The sequence below is a fragment of the Halyomorpha halys genome, unplaced genomic scaffold, assembly GCF_000696795.3.
Source record: "Halyomorpha halys isolate HHAL.00 unplaced genomic scaffold, Hhal_1.1 Scaffold653.1, whole genome shotgun sequence".
Classification (NCBI taxonomy): Eukaryota; Metazoa; Arthropoda; class Insecta; order Hemiptera; family Pentatomidae; genus Halyomorpha; species Halyomorpha halys.
Window position 1 is genome coordinate 208,200 of NW_027106142.1, and position 18,714 is coordinate 226,913.

The 18,714-nt window shown below is 30.7% G+C and overlaps 2 protein-coding genes across 7 annotated transcripts in view; one reads left to right on the forward strand and one right to left on the reverse strand.

Moving 5' to 3' along the window:
• Fkbp59 (FK506-binding protein 59kD) overlaps positions 1–7,083 on the reverse strand; it is a 28,059-nt gene extending 20,976 nt beyond the window's left edge. For 3 of the 6 annotated variants that reach the window (XM_014427521.2, XM_014427518.2, XM_014427517.3), the window contains exons 1-2: positions 4,747–4,843; positions 730–1,008 (exon numbers count right to left, since the gene is read on the reverse strand). In XM_014427521.2, the coding sequence (XP_014283007.1) occupies positions 730–1,008; positions 4,747–4,834 (367 nt within the window). In that variant the 5' untranslated portion in view covers positions 4,835–4,843. The other 3 variants (XM_014427519.2, XM_014427520.3, XM_067053705.1) reach the window with 3 other exon arrangements.
• Positions 7,084–7,250: 167 nt separating this feature from the next.
• und (methionyl aminopeptidase und) lies at positions 7,251–18,250 on the forward strand. Its single transcript, XM_014427522.3, has 9 exons — positions 7,251–7,486; positions 9,045–9,233; positions 11,897–12,045; positions 12,136–12,373; positions 14,507–14,601; positions 15,833–15,974; positions 16,050–16,224; positions 17,653–17,783; positions 17,922–18,250. The coding sequence occupies exons 1-9, from the start codon at positions 7,339–7,341 to the stop codon at positions 18,041–18,043; spliced, it is 1,389 nt and encodes a 462-aa protein (XP_014283008.2). The 5' UTR covers positions 7,251–7,338; the 3' UTR covers positions 18,044–18,250.
• The last annotated feature ends 464 nt before the right edge of the window (positions 18,251–18,714 follow it).

Consider the following 18,714-nt stretch of genomic DNA (forward strand, 5'->3'; position numbering starts at 1 on the left):
TAAAATATTTTTTAAAAAATCATGTAATACTATTATATATTATAAATTTACTATACTATTACAATTATTTTAAAAAAAAAATTGTCTGATTAGGTATATGTATGCTGTGTATTTAGCAACCCAAAGTAGTTAGGCAGCACAATTTTTTTTTAATAAGTTTTTCTATCTCAGTTAACCAGGAAAAATTATATTAAAAAATTGGAAGTGCTGAACGTAAGTGACTTTGCTGATTGTTTAATGAAATTGGTAATATATAAGGTGAGTAGAGAACAATGTTTTAACATAAATTACTCTTGTCAAGTATCTTTTTTGTTATCACACACAAATTAAAATTAGCTCAGTTTGCAACTAATGTAATAATATACAAATAACATAAGAAATAATTGCAAAAGCAAAGTTAGAGCCAGTTTCAACAGCCAGGAAGGAACTACTGACAGATAACAAAAATTATTAAGTGCCCCTTTCCAGAAGATAATATCCAATTGATAAATTAGAAAGTTATAGGTATAAAGAAAGAAAGAATTCTTGATTTTGACTTACAGTGAGCCACCACTCACCCATTGATCATTCTTAAAATTAATTAAACTTAGTAATCTTATCTAGAGAAAAATTACTCATTTATGTGATTCATGTAGGGAAATGGTAGAAGAATAAAAAGCATGAAACTAATAAATTAGTTAAAAACTAAAATTAGCCAATAGATAATGACAGCTATGAAAATAAACTCACCTTTTCCAAGATTAAATTCAAAAGGTGTCCTTTCTTTACTAGAATCAAAAACAGTGCCATCAGTAAGTTTTCCTTCATAATGAACAATCACTTTACACCCTAGAGGAGCTGTCCCTTTTGAAGTCCCTGGTCTAATAATTTCTTTAAGAACTCCTCCATCCTTTTTAGGAGAAACATCAATAGCTTTATTGCTGGGAGTATACACTTCTTTCATAGGAGAATCCTCTTGGGAAGCATCATGGTTCTCTTGATCCATAGCACCCATTCTGAAGCTACAACCTAATTAAAGGAAAACAGAGGGATACAGTAGGTGTAATGAGTTCATGCAAGTGACAATATCAATATTCAAAATTCCTATAATCAGGACGAACCTTCTAGAAGGTTCTCTAACCTATTAATAATATGAACATGGGCTAAGCGGTAATCATTAATAACTATTTTACAACATAAATATACTCTTTCGAAAAAAAAATGATTATCTGTGAATATAAAAAAAATTTTATGAGTAAAAAAACTTGGAGAAGAAAAAATAAATACCTTAGAGAGCTATGAAGATACAAAACTTCAACGAATAATTTACTTAGGCTGACAAATAGGAGCCTTCGATATAAGAGCCAACTATTGAGAAATAAATAAATTAATTCAATATCACTAAGTATAAAAAGACTTGCTATTATGAATGAATACCAAAGCAAAGTATTTGATTTCAACTGGAAATGTGTTTATAGTTCGTATTTTTCCAATAGCACACGTAGTTCCAAGATAAAAACACAGATGGCAGTAGAAGTCATTCAATATATTTTTATCATACGCCGGAATTATAATCGTTATCACATTAGATTAAATATTTTTAGAGGAAAAAAGTTTCATTGATAAAACAAATTTTCAGTATATTAATTGTTCTCTCTGAATAATTCAAATGAAATCCATCAAATTGTGTTTATAACGACAAATTGTATATTTTTACTGGATTTCTTGAGCTATCAATTTTTTGGATAATAAAATTTGAGTCCTAATAAAGCTATTAATGTTCAATAGTTCCCGAGATAAGGTAAAAATGTTTTTTTAATAGACAGAAATCAACGCTTTTTAAATTTATTTGGTTAAAACATAGATAGTACTTTTACATAATTTTGTTTTTTAAAAAACTGTAACTCGCTAAGACATATATATATCTATTACCACTCAAATAAAACCTAGTTAAATGCACCATAAAGTTGTTTCTAATGATTATCTTCGATGAAGTAACAGTTTTCATGAAATATGCCAAAATAAATTAACATGAGGTAATTTTTTGTTTTTTGAAAGCATAGTAATTATTTAATGTAATGATTTATGTTAGCACTCATATTGAAACTAGTTAAATGTACCATAAAAGTAGTTTATAATACCTTATAAAAGTAGTTTATAATACTTTGATTTCTCTAGGTGGGATTAAAAAGCAACTGAAATAGTAAAAAACTATTTATTAAGCGTTAATGTTAGGTAGGTAACAGGTATTGATTTATTTCATTGCCAGGTAACACATAGAATTCTCGTTGTTTGAAAAAAAAAAAATGTTGGTTTTATAAAAACTCTACTTCAGACCCTATTGAAACTAAAAAAGCTCAACTAGGGCTCAAATTTTCAAAAATTCATACAACTTTAAAACTTTAAACTATCAAGCAAATCTTGATAGGACAGCAGAAAATGTTAGTGACTGCGATATCTTTCACTACTGCTATCACGGTCACCGTGGAACCTTGGCTTAAGGCAATAAAATACCAAAAACGAAGACCAAAATTTAAAGGTTGTCTTTGCGGGAATTAGTTTTACCTGAAAACCTATGCCTACTGTACTACTAGCCAATTGGCGCATGATGATACAAGGAAATCGTATCAAAATAACATACCGTCCAGGTCCCGCCAATATTGTAACATATAGGTCGATAGTTCTCAACTCATATAAGTCTGCAGCCCACTTAGCCAGAAATTAAAAATTTAATGATAATTTCATGTTTTTTTCTGTTTAAGAGGGATAGGGAAAAAAAAACAGAAATTAAACCACCCGCAGCTAACTAAGCCAGAATTTGAACCACCAACGCCTCACCCCCATTTCTGACTTGGGACAGAGGGTGGTCCCTCATGGAAAATATTTCATAATTAGATTGCCAAGGTAAACCAACAAGATTGGGTTCGTTGGTAAATTGTAAGGAGAGAGGCATTGGCGTAGACAGGATTTTGCCAAGCAGGGAGCAGTCCTCAGCCTATCACACACACGCACACATGCATGCACCCACGCACGCACGCACACATACATATATACATAGTTACGGTCTGAGTCAGATGTATTTCGATGTCACCTGACTGAGGGGATTAGTTAATCGAATGTATATAAAGAGATGTACCGAAACCAATAAAGCCCATCACGAGGAGGCCCCTCACCTCCAAACTTTTACAATTGAATCCACACGAAACGGACACACTAGAACACCAGATAAGTATCTCAATGTACACCTTCAAGTACCAATGGTAGAAAAAGGTAGTAACTAATACGAATTATGCAACTTCACACGTAATACAACCCTACTAATTTCATGTTTTTTTCTGTTTTAGAGGGGTCTGAAAAAAAAACAATAAAGCCAGTCAGTATTTTACAGCAGTTCAAGCGTATCAGATCTTATTCCTTCTCTTTTTTTTAAGTTTTGCTTTCGCCGATAATTAAGTTTATATAGTCCACTCAGAAACATTGGGTAAAATAAAAGAAAGATATGTAATTCCGTAATTAATGGTATTCCAAGAAACACCCCCACAATTGTATTGCTTCTTCATAAAATTAAATCATTGGTTATTAAATATTTATTAGCTATAATCACAATAAATTATTGAAAACCGAGCATGAACTTAATTATTGTACATGTTTGTTTGTTTATTGGTGCGACAGACCATGTAGGTCCAAGGCCTAGCGCGATGTAGTACTTAATATGTATTAAGTACTACATCGCGCTAGGCCTAAAAAATAAAAAAAACACGTCAAGAAACGCGCGATGTATGTACATCGCGCGTTTCTTGACGTGGTTTTATAAGGGTCCGTCACTCCCACGCCTATTTTTGTGAATGCCACCCATTGGCTGAGGGGCCTCACAAATGCCCAGGGGAGGTTGTAAGCGAGTATTATAGAGTTATAAGCTTGAAAAATCCCGGATAGGGATGGGGACTCGAACTCGCAATCTAAGGGTTGGCAGTCAGGTCCGTTACCACGCTGCTACCACCAACCCCCAATTATTGTACATAAATACATAAAATAGACAAAATAAGTACAAAAATATAAGAGGCGATGAAGAGGTTTGCGATGAGGGCATTGGTCTTCTGGGATTGCAGGCTACAATATTAACCACCTCTTCTACGGCGATTGTTTTCTTTAATTTATTTTTAACGAACATTCTGAGGTTATTAAAATGGCAAACTGCAAGTTATGATTAGAAGACCGTAATTTAAATAAGGTTCTTTTTTATTCGTTCTCCCATTATTTTTAGAGATAAGTATATGACGAATAATCAATCCTATTTATTTTACCGAAGAATCGACGTGTATTCATCTTGTCCCTTCAAATGTGATCTTGTGATCCATAAAGATGTCAAATCAACAATTTTACCTCACTAATCATAGCAACCAGAAAGAAATCATTCATCAAATAAATTCACTATTTTCTTTATTTTTTTTTTCGTTCAGTCCCAAAATCTAGGGAGGTGGGGAGAGCGCGGCTCCCCACTGCTCCCCTCTTCCTACGCTCATGGAGAGGGGACAATGAAGAGTTTGGCTCAGAAGGTCGCTCGAAATGATATTTCTGAGTCTCCTATCTGTTAAGGCCGGCTCTGTTTTAAGGCTGGTTTGTCTTGACTAATTTCCCACCTACTATCTACAAGCTAATAAAACATTACCTAAATGAAAGTCGTGAAGAGTAATGCGGTTACTTGGGCTTTGAGTTGGATTATAATTGTACCCTTAGGCATTAAAACAAAATTACAAGAGAACTTACATCTTCGATTTATTTCTATTTTTAAGTCATTTTGTGGGATTGTCCACGACTTGCTACTCATTAAGTATGTTTCATCCAGGGTGTCCATCTTTTATTTCTGTGAAAACATAGTTATGCTGAATATACACCTTCGCCACTTGCCGCAAAACCAAAACTTGTACAAATACTTGACAAAGAAAGAAAGAAACAAACTCTGTATCCATACGCTAGTATGTTCTTTTTACTTTCGTCGGCTATTGCATTCGATCTGTACGATTTTTATTATAAAAAGGAACAAAAAAAGATAGACTAAACATAAGGAAACGTAATTTCAGCCAAGTAGGTTGTAAAAATTCATTGAAATATTACTACGTTATACAGAAATATCCAACCTTCGTTGTAAATTTTTATCAAAAACATGTTTATTTAATTACCCAAACATATATTATCTTTATAAATAAATATTTCTGTGATGTTCAATAAAAAATAAACGACTAAAGTTAATTGGCAAGATTTGTAGCAATGTATTAATACCATCAAATTGATAGGATTTTAAAATAAGCACTCTTAAAATAGTGTTAATTATTAAATCCGAAGATTAAGGAAATTCTCCAATTCATTTAAACTCAAAGATCACAGATATTTATATTTTGGTGGTTCTAAAACAATACAATGAACACAAATTTATGGGTACAGCGCAAACGCCCTTTGTTTTATTCCCAAAAATCAACACTCTACGTTTCGGTTACAAATTTATGCCAAATGTTCGCAACCAATCCAAATAAACCATTAACACGATTGCGTATGCGTGATTTTGCAATTGTTAGGGAAACGTGTAGAAGCAACTTTAGAATATCCTATAAAACCTTCTGGAACGCATCGCTCGTAACGTTGAAGGTTCCACTTTTACGTTCTTCCAACTATAAAGAGTGAATTTTTTTTTTCTCAGAAAAAAATTTGAATAGCTTCGACTATTTTAAGTTAAATAAGAATCAATTACTTAAAATTTTGATTCTAATGATTTTTTTGGTGCTACGGTCCGTTTTGAAGTGGGCTAAGTCAAAATCGTCACAATATAGAATATAGTCTGGCCTTAAGGGGACCAGAAATTGAGTCTCAACAGAAACGTTTAGGGTCACAAAGCTGAAATTTGTTTTCAGCACACCAAAAATAAAATACAGTAATTTTCAAAGCTCTCTAAAGTCGGATATACTCCTTTGTCGGTTACCACAAATACAAAATTTCAACAAATGCTTTCTTGATAAACAAAGAAAGAATCAAACGGTATCCTCAGACCTGTTCCTTTCAGAGAACCGACCTATCGTACCAACCACGCCAAATAACCCACCCATATTCTCGCGCATGCGCTAATTCATCACTGCTTGACAAGCGTGTAGAGGTATCTGTAGATGATAAAAATCCACTATTAACACCAAACAATAAGAAAGCTGTGGAGCCTCTTTAGTGAGAGAATGCAATCCACCCCGTGGTTCATGTTCTCTTGTTTCCCGGATTTTCCTCGTTTTACGGAAGGGACTATAATAGATCAAGAACCCGATGGAACCATATATACTACTTGAGCGAACTAAGCAGCCTTAAGGATAGGGCCGATCTGGTTTCAGATGAAATAAAAACATAAAGTGAACAGTAGAGTTCACAGTATAGGCAGTATTACATTGTTAAGGTAAAAAGTGATAGTATACCAGCAAGATTTAGTTTGTTGATAATACTAGGAAGGGCTAGCATCAAAGTTTTGTACATATTCAAGCATCAATTCAAACTAGCTCTAAATGTGCTATTACCTCTACACGCGTGCTTACTAGCACATTCAGAGCTGGTTTGAGCTGGTGCATGGCTATGTACAAGCCTTTAATGAAAGCCCTTCCCTTTGTATTATCAACGAACTCAATCTTGCTCGTACACTATCACTTTGCACCTTGACAACGTGATACTGCGTATACTGTGAACTCTACTGTTCACTTTATGTTTTTATTTCATCTGAAACCATGTCGGTACTATCTTTAGGCTGCTTAGTAGCTAGAAGAATTTCTGGGTTCCAAAGTTATCAACAGAATTCTACGAATAGTGGTATCCGAAATGAATGATATAATCTTCTCATTAATTTATGTTTCCTTTAAGATAAATATGTAAGGTAAATAATAATTTGATATTTTTAATACAATCAGAGGGAATTAGATATCAGTAGGATAAGGAAAGAATGTGTTAATGCATTTAGAAGAAATCAGTTGTTTTAAACAATTACATACCTATTTAGCTGCAATTATGAGAAGTTAAATTCCTAAGTGGACTACAATAGATTCCACTAAATCTCCGTCATATTTATTTTACAATATTTCAATTTAAAGTGGAATTTAAATATGCTTGAACGATGAATGAATCTCCTGTACTCAGAATCTAATTTTATTGCTTACAAACATTTTTTTTTTCATTATTGACTTACATATTATATTTAAAAATTTAATAATATTTTAAAATTTTGCATACATTAAATTATATAGATTGTTATGAATCTCATATTGAATTCCAAAGTTCTTATCAACAACCCATACGAACAGTTTATCTCGTGGGATCTTCCAGTATACGTTGTTTAAAATGGCGGCCGTTGTTGATGAAGTTGGAAAATCTGCCGAAAAACAAATTGATGAAGAAATAAACGATGAAATCAACGATGAAGATGTTGAAAATGGTGCATCCGAAGCCTCTAAAAAAAAGAAGCGAAAGAAGAAGAAGAAGAAAGCAGGTACTTTCATAACCCAAGATTTAAGATTACTAAAGACAAATAAATATTACACTGTTCCTATGCCCATTAAATATATGTAGTTATATATAAGTTATTTAATTTTATCTTAATTGATTTTGAATCATATATATGGTTCAGACCAAAAGCATAGCAGTCACATGGTTTTTGCTGTGGAAGGTTTTAGCTCTGCTCTATTAGATATAATGATTCTGTATTATTGGACATCATTTATATTATAACATAATGTTTGTGCTTGCAATGGTTAGTTTTATCTTTTGGCTTGATTTTTAAGAATGATCATATCTATATTTAGTTTAACTACTAAGTTCAATGTGGTTCAATTTTACAGTATATTTTTCTTAGAATATTGTAGAATAATAGTGAACATTTTTCCAGAGGTAATGCATTGTATGTGTTTTTCTTTGACATAGTTTGTAAGCCTCAAAGATGATACTGATATAAGTGAAGCTTTATTTTTTTTTAACTAACAAATTTCCTTAATTCAATTATTAAATGGTTAATGTCTTACCTTAATTTCCGTTACAAACTCAGAACTGCACATACAACATGTATACAATCATTGTTGTTGGGTACAACTTTATAAATACTGTTATCAGGAAACAAGAAACCATTTCCTGTACTATATTTAATGTTTTTGTGGGGAAAGTTAACAATCTGGATTCTGAGGTTTCCTTACTTTGATTTAACTGTGGATTTTTCCAATATATTGTTCCTAATTTAATATAGGTGTTTAAAAGATTTTCATTTTCTTTAATCCTTCCATTATATCTTTTTTGACAGAATTTTTTTAAAAATAATTATGTCTTGATCTGGTCCAAGGTTCAATCGAAATTTTATTGTTAATGGAATTTTCAAATCTTAACAATTTTTTATTGTTACTTGATTAGTTTGTGAGTAAAAACTTGTTTTATTTCTTCCTTAACTTCTGTTGGTGTGCCTAACTAAATTCTAATTTGGTCAAGCAAGAACCTGGAGGCATATCTCAGCTTTTTTTTCTTAATATCTTCTTTCAAAAATTTTCGAGAGAGAGAGAGAGAGAGAGAGAGAACTAGACTCCCTCTTGGAGATAACTATGCCTTTATGAACTTAAAAAGTTTATTTAAAGTTCAGGGAATTAGCTGTAAACTCAAAAAAGCCAGATGAAGATATACACTATCAGCAGTCATGTTTAACCACACTATTCAATTCAATCTACTTTTGGTTGATTAATCTATTGTTTAAAGTACAGGGTTAACTTTTATTGGTTTCTTATCTTTATTCGTGAGTTCATGCCTCATCTGAATCAGTACTGATTGTTTTTTAACTATTAATTCAGAATTGAATATTTGTGTATATATCAAGTTGTATATTATTGTAGACATCAACTAAACATTTGAAAAAATTAAGTAAATATGACTTATATTGTACTTTTTACCATGAAAGTTTTAGATCACATCCAATCAAAAACCTTAATTTTTAAATCAATTTTATTGGCAATATTGTAATAAGTTCATTCTATTATTATAAGTTTTACGATCATATAAACTTAACATTTTAGGAGCAGGAGAAGCTTCTGCTGATGTTCCAGCTGAAGATGAAAACACTCCAAATGATGCTGCAGATGAGATAGCAGAAATTGATCTCAATGAGAAAGATGAAACTAAAAAGAAGAAGAGGAGGAATCGTGGAAAATCTAAAAAACAGACTGACCCTCCTACAATTCCTGTTTCTAGTCTTTTTCCAGATGGTTTGTAATTTTTTGTTTTGTTATATCAACATTTTTTATGTACCATCTGAGTGAATATTCTTGTCTATAACCTTAATAGGGTTACATTTATTGGAAGATGATTTACAGTTATTAGGGTGAATAAAGAATTAATCAATAAAACTTAAACCTAGGGTTAGACCAAGCGACTAATGGGAAAATTGTGTTTGGTTAGATCTTGTGAATTTAAATTTTGATGGTGTTTAGTGATTAACAGACAATAGTTAACATTATCAAACCTCATAATTCATAAAGCCTTGTTATTATAATTATTTATGAATTTCTTGAAATAACATCTAACTGAATTTTTTTTTCTGTTTAACTTTCTGGATCAAGAATTAGTCTCTCAAGATTGAAACTTTTATAACATTTTAGCACCATGGTGGGGGTTAAGTTTTCATTCTGTGAGACCACTACAGAAATAAAAGTCGATCCCCCAGGCCAAATTCAAACCGTCACTGCTGCAGTTCTTAGGCTGCAAAGACCTATGGTTCAACTTCCTGAGTTACAGATGGCCCCTTAACATTGTAACATGAACATAAACCTTAATTTAATTATATTATTTCAATTTCTTGAGACAATGTAATTATTTATTAAATAAATCAAAACTTGTATCCTTTATTGTCTCAACACTTATTTATTTCATCAGTCCAACGTTTCGGCCATTTTAGCCATCCTCAAGGACATCTTCAATTATAATTTCTTCCTCACATTAAATTTAGAAATTCTTTTACAGGCTATTCTGCCCAGGTCATTCATTAATTATAAGTTAAAAACCTATTTTTTTATTTAAATTCATAAATATCTAATTTTTCTTATTTTAAATTTATCCACCAAAATCACTACCATATACGCAAACCATTTATTATTATAATAAATGGTTTGTTTATATGGTAGTGATTTTGGTGGATAAATTTAAAATAAGAAAAATTAGATATTTATGAATTTAAATAAAAAAATAGGTTTTTAACATATAATTAATGAATGACCTGCAAAAGAAATTCTAAATTTAATGTGAGGAAGAAATTATAATTGAAGATGTCCTTGAGGATGGCTAAAATGGCCGAAACGTTGGACTGATGAAATAAAAAGTGTTGAAAAAAAAAGGAAAACAAGTTTTGATTTATTTAATAAATAAACCTTAATATTAATGGTTATTAATTTCATAAGCTTGACATGAAAAAATTAACTGTCAAAGCATTATGAAATATCTGTATGTTTACCCACACAACTTTCCTTACATGGCTGCTAAAATCAATAATTTCTCGTATGCTTACTAATATTGGGTTTTATTTATTTATCTCTTTAGTTTGCCTTATTTGATAGTTCAGATTATCCTTCCAATGAGCATTCTGAATGCTCCAGACGATGAATAGGTATCCAAACAGACTTAAGAGATTTTATTTGGCTGTTGCGCACAGATTACCTGATTTGTTACACAGACCGGGCCGGAATGTTATAAAATAAAAAGTGAATAAGAAAATTGACCCATCCATTCAAGAGAGATTATATATATTGATTCCAAATTAATTAAAACTAATTAACCAAAATTGAACAGTTACTTTAAAAAAAACAAAAAAAAAACAGCAAAATATTCTGAAGGTTATATCAAGGTTTTAACAAGCCATATCTTTGCTAATACAGGTCCTATTAAAGTAATTTTTTTTTGTTTTGTGTATATGTATAATGTCGTGCAAGTGGAAGTCTCTAAAACAAATAGATGTGTTGAAAACTACATTGAAAATTTAACCCTTCTACAATACTATTATCCCCCTATAATCTAGAGAAATACATTTTTTCCCCTATTGCTTACAGGATGCCAAATTTGGAACATAGTTTTCAGGGCCAAAATCTTACAATATGGAAAGAGAAGAAAAAAAATCACCCCATCTGTTCAAGAAATAATAGTGGCACAGACCACCTAAGTGGTGATGAAGATCCATTCATATTGATATCTATTTTCAACGAACTTGACTAGGCTATTCTTTAAGTGCTGACAAATCCTTCTCTCTCCATTGCTTATGGCTGATTTGATCCTATAAAATATTAAGCTACTCTATGGAAAATCATGGAATGGAAAGTTCTCACAAAATAGACAATGTCATTTTAAAGTGTTCATGAAAAACACAAGAAAGAATGGGTTTGGTTTACTCCTTCAAATTTCCAGTTTGCTGATGAAAGATATAGATACAAAGTGTCAATGTTTCTTGTGATGGGAGTATATTGTATGATTTTTTCACAAGTCCTCCTAAAAATACATAAAAATGAATTATATTTATTTAATAAAATTCAAATCCTTAAAGCACTGAAATATGTGCAGGTTTTAGAATTTTAGTTGTTTTTGTAAATAGCCATTAATATTAAACAACTGTAATAATCAATTTCATTGTAAAAACCTCGAATTAAACCATAGCATAGTATATTCCACTCATCATTAGTATTCTGTGCAACTAAATTAACAAAAAAAACTGTTTTTGTTGCCAAAATTAAAACATTCCTTTTGTGTGTCCACCGCTGAGGATGGATTTATTACTTTTGACTTGAGTTATGGCCTTTTGAGGACTTATCACCTTCTTATGTATTAATTTATAGGTTTCATTCTATAATTAAATTGAAGCATTTATTGGTTATTTTTGTAAAACTAGGAAATTTCCCAATCGGATTGGAAATGATGTATCCTGGAGATGAAAGAAAAGCTAAAGATAGATTCAGTAATGAAGAAATGCGTGCACTTGATCGTCTTCATAATGATATATATAATGAAGCAAGGCAAGCTGCTGAGGCTCATAGGCAGGTTAGATTGTTAATTATCTCAATATCAATTTGGAATGTACGTACAATTCATATTAGTCTTTAACCATTAGTTGTTTTATTTCATGAGCAGACCAGGAAACATATTCAGAAGTGGGTCAAGCCTGGCATCACTATGATTGAGTTGTGTGAGGAGCTTGAAAAAACAGCTCGTTTGCTCATTAAAGAGGAAGGTTTAAAAGCTGGCTTGGCCTTTCCTACTGGCTGTTCTCGTAATCATTGTGCTGCTCATTACACTCCTAATGCTGGTGATCCAACAGTATTACTTTATGATGATGTCACTAAAATAGATTTTGGAACGCATATTAATGGTAAGATTTTTTTTTTTTAATTGACTAGTAGTTAAATTAATTAATTAAATTTGTATAGTAAGAGTGTTTCTATTAAGTAATAACTTCATTATTGTTGTATTTTTTTTTAGTGGGGTTCCATGTAATTCTGATGATTCTGTCTTATTCACTTAGAATTACCTGGTTTCTATGTTATATATTATTATTAAGTATTTAATTTCAGTTTTGGTGGAACAGAAGTAATGCCATCTACTGAGTCTGTTGATGTTGCATATGTTTACTGTTCCTATATTAACAAAGGAGGTCTCTGTGTTACTGGATTTGTATCTAGTCACATCGTTCCCCACCTTACAATTTATGTTTTTTACAGTAATTTTTCTTATTTGTTTATTGTTTGTTTTAAAGTGATATTTATTGAATATTCAGGCATAAATATTCAATACATGTGTATTTGTGTACCTATGTTTACACATAGGTAAATCAATAAATACATGTGTATTTGTGTACCTACGTGTACACATAGGTAAATCAATTCCTAGCTCGGTTCCTGGGTGGTCTTAAACCCTGGAAAACAGAGTTTCATCATAAAAACTATCGATATCTGTCAATGCTATAGGAAATTCAAGGGACCTTGTTAAGAGCTAATAAATTCAGGATCGTTCAGGGTCTGAAGGCCCAATTGAATAAGACCAGGTTTCAGTCTTTAGAAAGGGGTAGCGAACTCGCAGGATAAGTCAGGGTTTTCTACAAAAAGTTGGTCAGTTTTTATGACCTATCCTTTGTGGGCCGATCTACAAAAGCACGAAGGAAGAAGACAAAAGGAGAATAACTACACCCATTATAACTAAAGGGTGGATTGTCTTACGGGTGTACGAGAGGGACATATTGAAGACACTTCGAGTTGGAAATTTGTAGGACACAGTTAAGACCTGAAGGCTTGAGAAATGCCCAGATCGAAGATAGAGTGATGTCTGCCTGGCACAGGACTACTGGCAACTTGTCACGGACGACTTACCTGCACTAACTGTTATCTACTATACTAGCTTAGTACCCAATTATATGTAATATAAAATATTTTATAGCAACTCATTTTATCTGAATCATAATCATGGTTTGAATTATTATTATTGTTAATACCATTGTACTTGTATTATTCATATCTCTCGTTGTTTAATAAATACATAAATAAAAACCAAACAACTCTATCTAATATATTATATATTCAACAGTAGTTATGTAAGATATCTAATTGGTAACTGTTAAACATGTTAAATACCTTTGGAAGAGTAATCCAATGATGATAGTAATTATATTAAGTAATATAAATAATTTTGGATAATTACCTTCAGTAATTATCATTCTCGCATCCCATAAAAAACACATCATTAAACATAGCAAATGTTTAAAACTATTTATACATAATGTAAATACTTCATCTTGCGGACTTAAAAAAAAAAATTATGAAAACATAAGATATTAAATAGTATTTGTGTGATTACTGATGCCACAATTGAAAAGAAAAAATTATTGATTCTTCTTTTGGGGTTGAACTGAATAGTAAAACTTTAAGTTGTCAACAATATGAGTGATCCGGTTGCAAAGTTTTGGGAAAATTCAGTGGTTTTGTAAACTGACCAATCCTTTGGTTTTTAAAACTCTGCATGAAGAATATTGGCCTTGATCAGTTGGGTTATTTGTTTATGAAAAGCGATATTTTTATTGCCATAATCTGTTTTATAACCTAACATTATGTATTCTCTTCACTTGTATTATTAGTTATTTCATGTTTTTCAAATTCAACTGTTTGCTAACAAAATGGGTGATCCTGAGTGTAATCGTAGATTGCAGCCACAGACACCGAAAACCAAGTATCATATAACGAAGACTGAAAAAAGATTACACCACGAGTGTTGCATATGAATTTAGATTTACCTAACTAGTAATTATTCTAATGCTGGATCATTCATTAAGCACCTATAATAATATATATTATTGTATGTATATATTACAATACCAGGCAATATATTTTAGTTAAGTTCATGAAAAATTAGAGTATTTTTTCTAAGCGACATTACTCTTGAGTACCTTAATAATTTACTTTTAAGTTAGTTTTTTATGACTTAAAAATTGTTCTAATCAAAAATGTTTGGCCAGGAAGAATAATTGATTGTGCATGGACCTTAACTTTCAATCCTAAATATGACAAACTGATTGAAGCAGTAAGGGAAGCAACTAACACCGGAATAAAAGTAAGTAATTTATATTAGATATTGATCAACAATTAAAACATGTCACTTCGATCTAGCATGATTCTGACCAAATCACCTTGCATAAAACCATTGGTTATGCAAATTGTAAGTTATGAATAAAAAATGTTTAATTTATTTTAATTAATGGTTATATATTTTTAACATATAATCTACTTCAATATCTATATATTCCTATTTTTTTTAATCAAATATTTAAACCAGTGATTCCCAAATCTTATATTATGATTTCCCATTTTAAAATTTTTTATATTAAAATATGAAAACTCTGTTATTATCAAAGAAAAGCTAAACCTAAATTTAAAAATGAACAAAGTGTTGGAATTTTAAGAAGTTATAAAACCATGGATTTTTACATGTGTATCTGCTTTTTGTTTGTAGACTGTAGACCATCAGTGTAGTATCACAGATAGTTAACGTGCAGTCATTTTTGATAGCCTGCTTATTTTCTTCCAACGACTTAGAATTTTTATTGATAAATTGCAATATTTACAAGATTTTTTTTTCCATGGTTAATTTTGCACTCTATTTGTACCTGCGCCCTTGGCAGGGACACATCTAGCCACCGTTTAACTACGATCTTGTAGATAAATGTTTTTTATTAATGCAAGGAATTAACTTTCCTCCACCCCACTTGTCCCCTCTTCTATTTTTTCCCCCATTACTTTTTTATTATTTTTATCTATAACTATATAAAAACCCTATTTATGGGTTTGGAGTAGTTTTGAAAACAATAAAATAGGAACATTTGTAAAATCAGAGCAAATAGGAACAACTCACTTCTCCTGTTGTTGCATGAATACATGTTGGCAAAACTTTTGTTCCATTTGGAGTAATTGTCATTATCACAGAATTTCTTTTCTTCTGCTTTTATAAATACCCATCTTTCAGATAAGTAATGATAACATCTATGGGAGGTTCAAGTTTAATTTACCCAATAATCAGTTTATTAGTAAGATTTTTTCCAGCCCATAGCATTTTGCTTTTCCAGTAAACTTGTTATAATTAACATGTACCAGTATTCTATAATTCAATTTTTTTCTCTTTCAGTAGTCCATGTTACAAAAATAATAGTCTCCTATAGGCGTGTTTAGTTTGTGGAACCAATGGAACCTTTGACACATATTTTTAAATTATTAATTTGTATTTTTTTAATTTACTTGATTTTTTTGTTAGTACAAAAATCTTTAAAAAAAAAAATGGATGATTTCAGGAAGCAGGAATAGATGTCCCTCTCTGTGAAATTGGAGCAGCTATTCAAGAGGTGATGGAGTCCTATGAAGTTGAGATTGATGGTAAGACGTACCCTGTAAAGTCTATTCGCAATCTCAATGGGCATTCTATTGCTCCATACAGTAAGTGCACTAAGAACATAGTTTGTATTGGTTATTATTATTTTTTTTATTTTAATTTAAAATTAATTATTAAAGGGATCCATGCTGGAAAGACTGTTCCGATTGTCAAAGGTGGTGAGGCGACTGTAATGGAAGAGAATGAGTTTTACGCTATTGAAACTTTTGGATCAACAGGTCGTGGTGTTGTGCATGATGATATGGATGTTTCACATTATATGAAAAACTTTGATGCTGGTTTTGTTCCCCTAAGGTGCTATTTTTTAATTATATCATTATCTAATATTTCTTACAATAACAACTTCGTCTTAGTGAACCCAAAGGTTTGATACTGATACTGCCGACATTCTCTACATTTCAGTCTACTCTTCTAATGTTTATTACACATTGGCTCAGTGGTTATCAACTTTTTAGAAGTTTGGAACATCATTGATGGACTATATGTAATTAATATTTGGAAGATGGTTTGAGTACAGTCAAAAAGGAACTCAAATATTACAAAACCATTTATTAAGCTCCAACATTCCCCCTCACTTTGCAGAGCTAAATATAAGATACAAAAACTAAAAAGTTTGGGCTATTCATGATGTGTTAAATGTAAAAAAAATTTAACTTACTAAAAAATACAAGTATAGGATTTTGGGCGGTCCAATTTAAAGTTCATATTATATGCTAAATGGCGGATTTTCTAGGCAAGTTGTTTGAGGTTTTAATCCTTACGAGATAAAATTTCCAACATCTTAGTCACATCATCTTTCCTCCACCCCACTTGTCCCCTCTTCTATTTTTTCCCCCATTACTTTTTTATTATTTTTATCTATAACTATATAATGTTTTTAAACTATAGAGTTTAAAGACGTCCAAAACGAAACCATAAGCAACTAACCAATCAAAATGACAGCAGACAAAATGGTGTGAAGCTCAATTGGTTCTGTTGCCTGATGTCATTCTTCATCTAACCTATTACAGGCTAAAAGAAAATAAAGCTATAAACATTCTAAAAGTAGGAAATATTTCACCATTTAACACAACTTTTTCCATTTAATACACTTTAGTATATCAAACTAAAGATCATGAATACCCAGCCCTATTGTAAACAGTATGAAAGTAAACGATACCATGAATATAAAGTAAACTAATATAACTGTTTTTCCTAGCAGTCCTATCTTTGAAACTGTTTTTCAAAGATTTTAAGTCTTGTTCTTTGTCTAGCAATTTAAACCTCAAAATTTCTTATACATTATTTATGCACATTTCCCTTATATCAATATTGCCAAAACCTTACCTAAGAAAAATTAATATTTCTATTGATCATCGGTAGTATCATAAACTTTTATAACAGATAATTTTAAAAATAGTGCAGAATTAAAGATTGTTGGGAAATCTGTCTAAGTTACTTAAAAAAACAAAACATTAGACTTAAGTTTTTATTACTGTTTAGGTTTGTTATTCAACATGCATAATAAAAAATTCAACATACCTAATTAAAAATAATAGTCCATAAAAGTTTAGTTAATATATTGATTTGTTATTGGTTTATAGTATATAAAATGTACTTTATTAAATCTTGAAATAAAGTTTACTCTAAAGAAATTAAATTTTACACTTTTCTTGTAAACATATTGGAATGATAATTCAATAATGTTTTGTTATACTCAATTTTTGTTATTCATTTTTGTAGAATCCAGTCTTCAAAACAGTTGCTGAGTGTGATTAATTCCAATTTTGGAACATTGGCATTTTGTAAGCGGTGGTTAGATCGTTTAGGCCAGACTAGGTATCAGATGGCTCTAAAAGATCTGTGTGAAAAAGGTAAGCTGATCCTAAGTTATCCTAAGATAATTCACATCTCATAAATCAATATATTTAATGAACTGTGGTATACTTAAGTAATTTATTTTAACAAAACAAAGCAGAATGAGTTTTTTCATTATTTCTTTATCCTGTTAGGTGCTGTTGAGGCCTATCCTCCACTATGTGATATAAAAGGATGCTACACTGCCCAGTTCGAACACACTATTGTTCTCCGTCCTACCTGTAAGGAAGTCATCAGCAAAGGGGATGACTATTAGGATTTTTATGGACAAAAGAATTTTAAATATGTTATTGTTCATTTGTACATATATATCATGAATAATTAAATAAGTTGAATTCATTAATAAATCATTGATTTTCTTTTTTAATTTTATTTTGTTAAGATTTGGTTCTGCAACCAATTATTTTTAATTTTGGTGATGATTTTCTTATTTTCTTGTTTAAATATATAAAAGAATTTTTCATTTTGTAATTTTCCATCTCGCACTCCCCATTTCTATACAAACTATCCTAAACCTAGTAATTAATTCTGTTGTCAGTATTATCTAAATGTAAAATTTGCTTAAGTTGTTAAAACAAATGAAATCATTAATAAGTTCAATACTCAATATGAAAAAAAATCACTTATTTTTATGAAATGAAAAAATTCAAAGGATGCCAAGCATGTTAACATATTTGATATTAGAATGATATCTCTTATAAAGAATTTAATCAGAATAATTTATTTTTTTCAAATTCTAGTAAAAAGTACCCTCTATATATTATTATTTGAATGCCAAGATTTTAATAAAATGATTCTTTTTTTTTTTTTATACATCTAATAAACCTCTGATTAATAATCAAATTATTTATTCCACTAAGACTTGTATTTTCCTAGAAATAAAGGACATAAATGAATTGTATCTCCTCACACGACCTTTCTTTCACC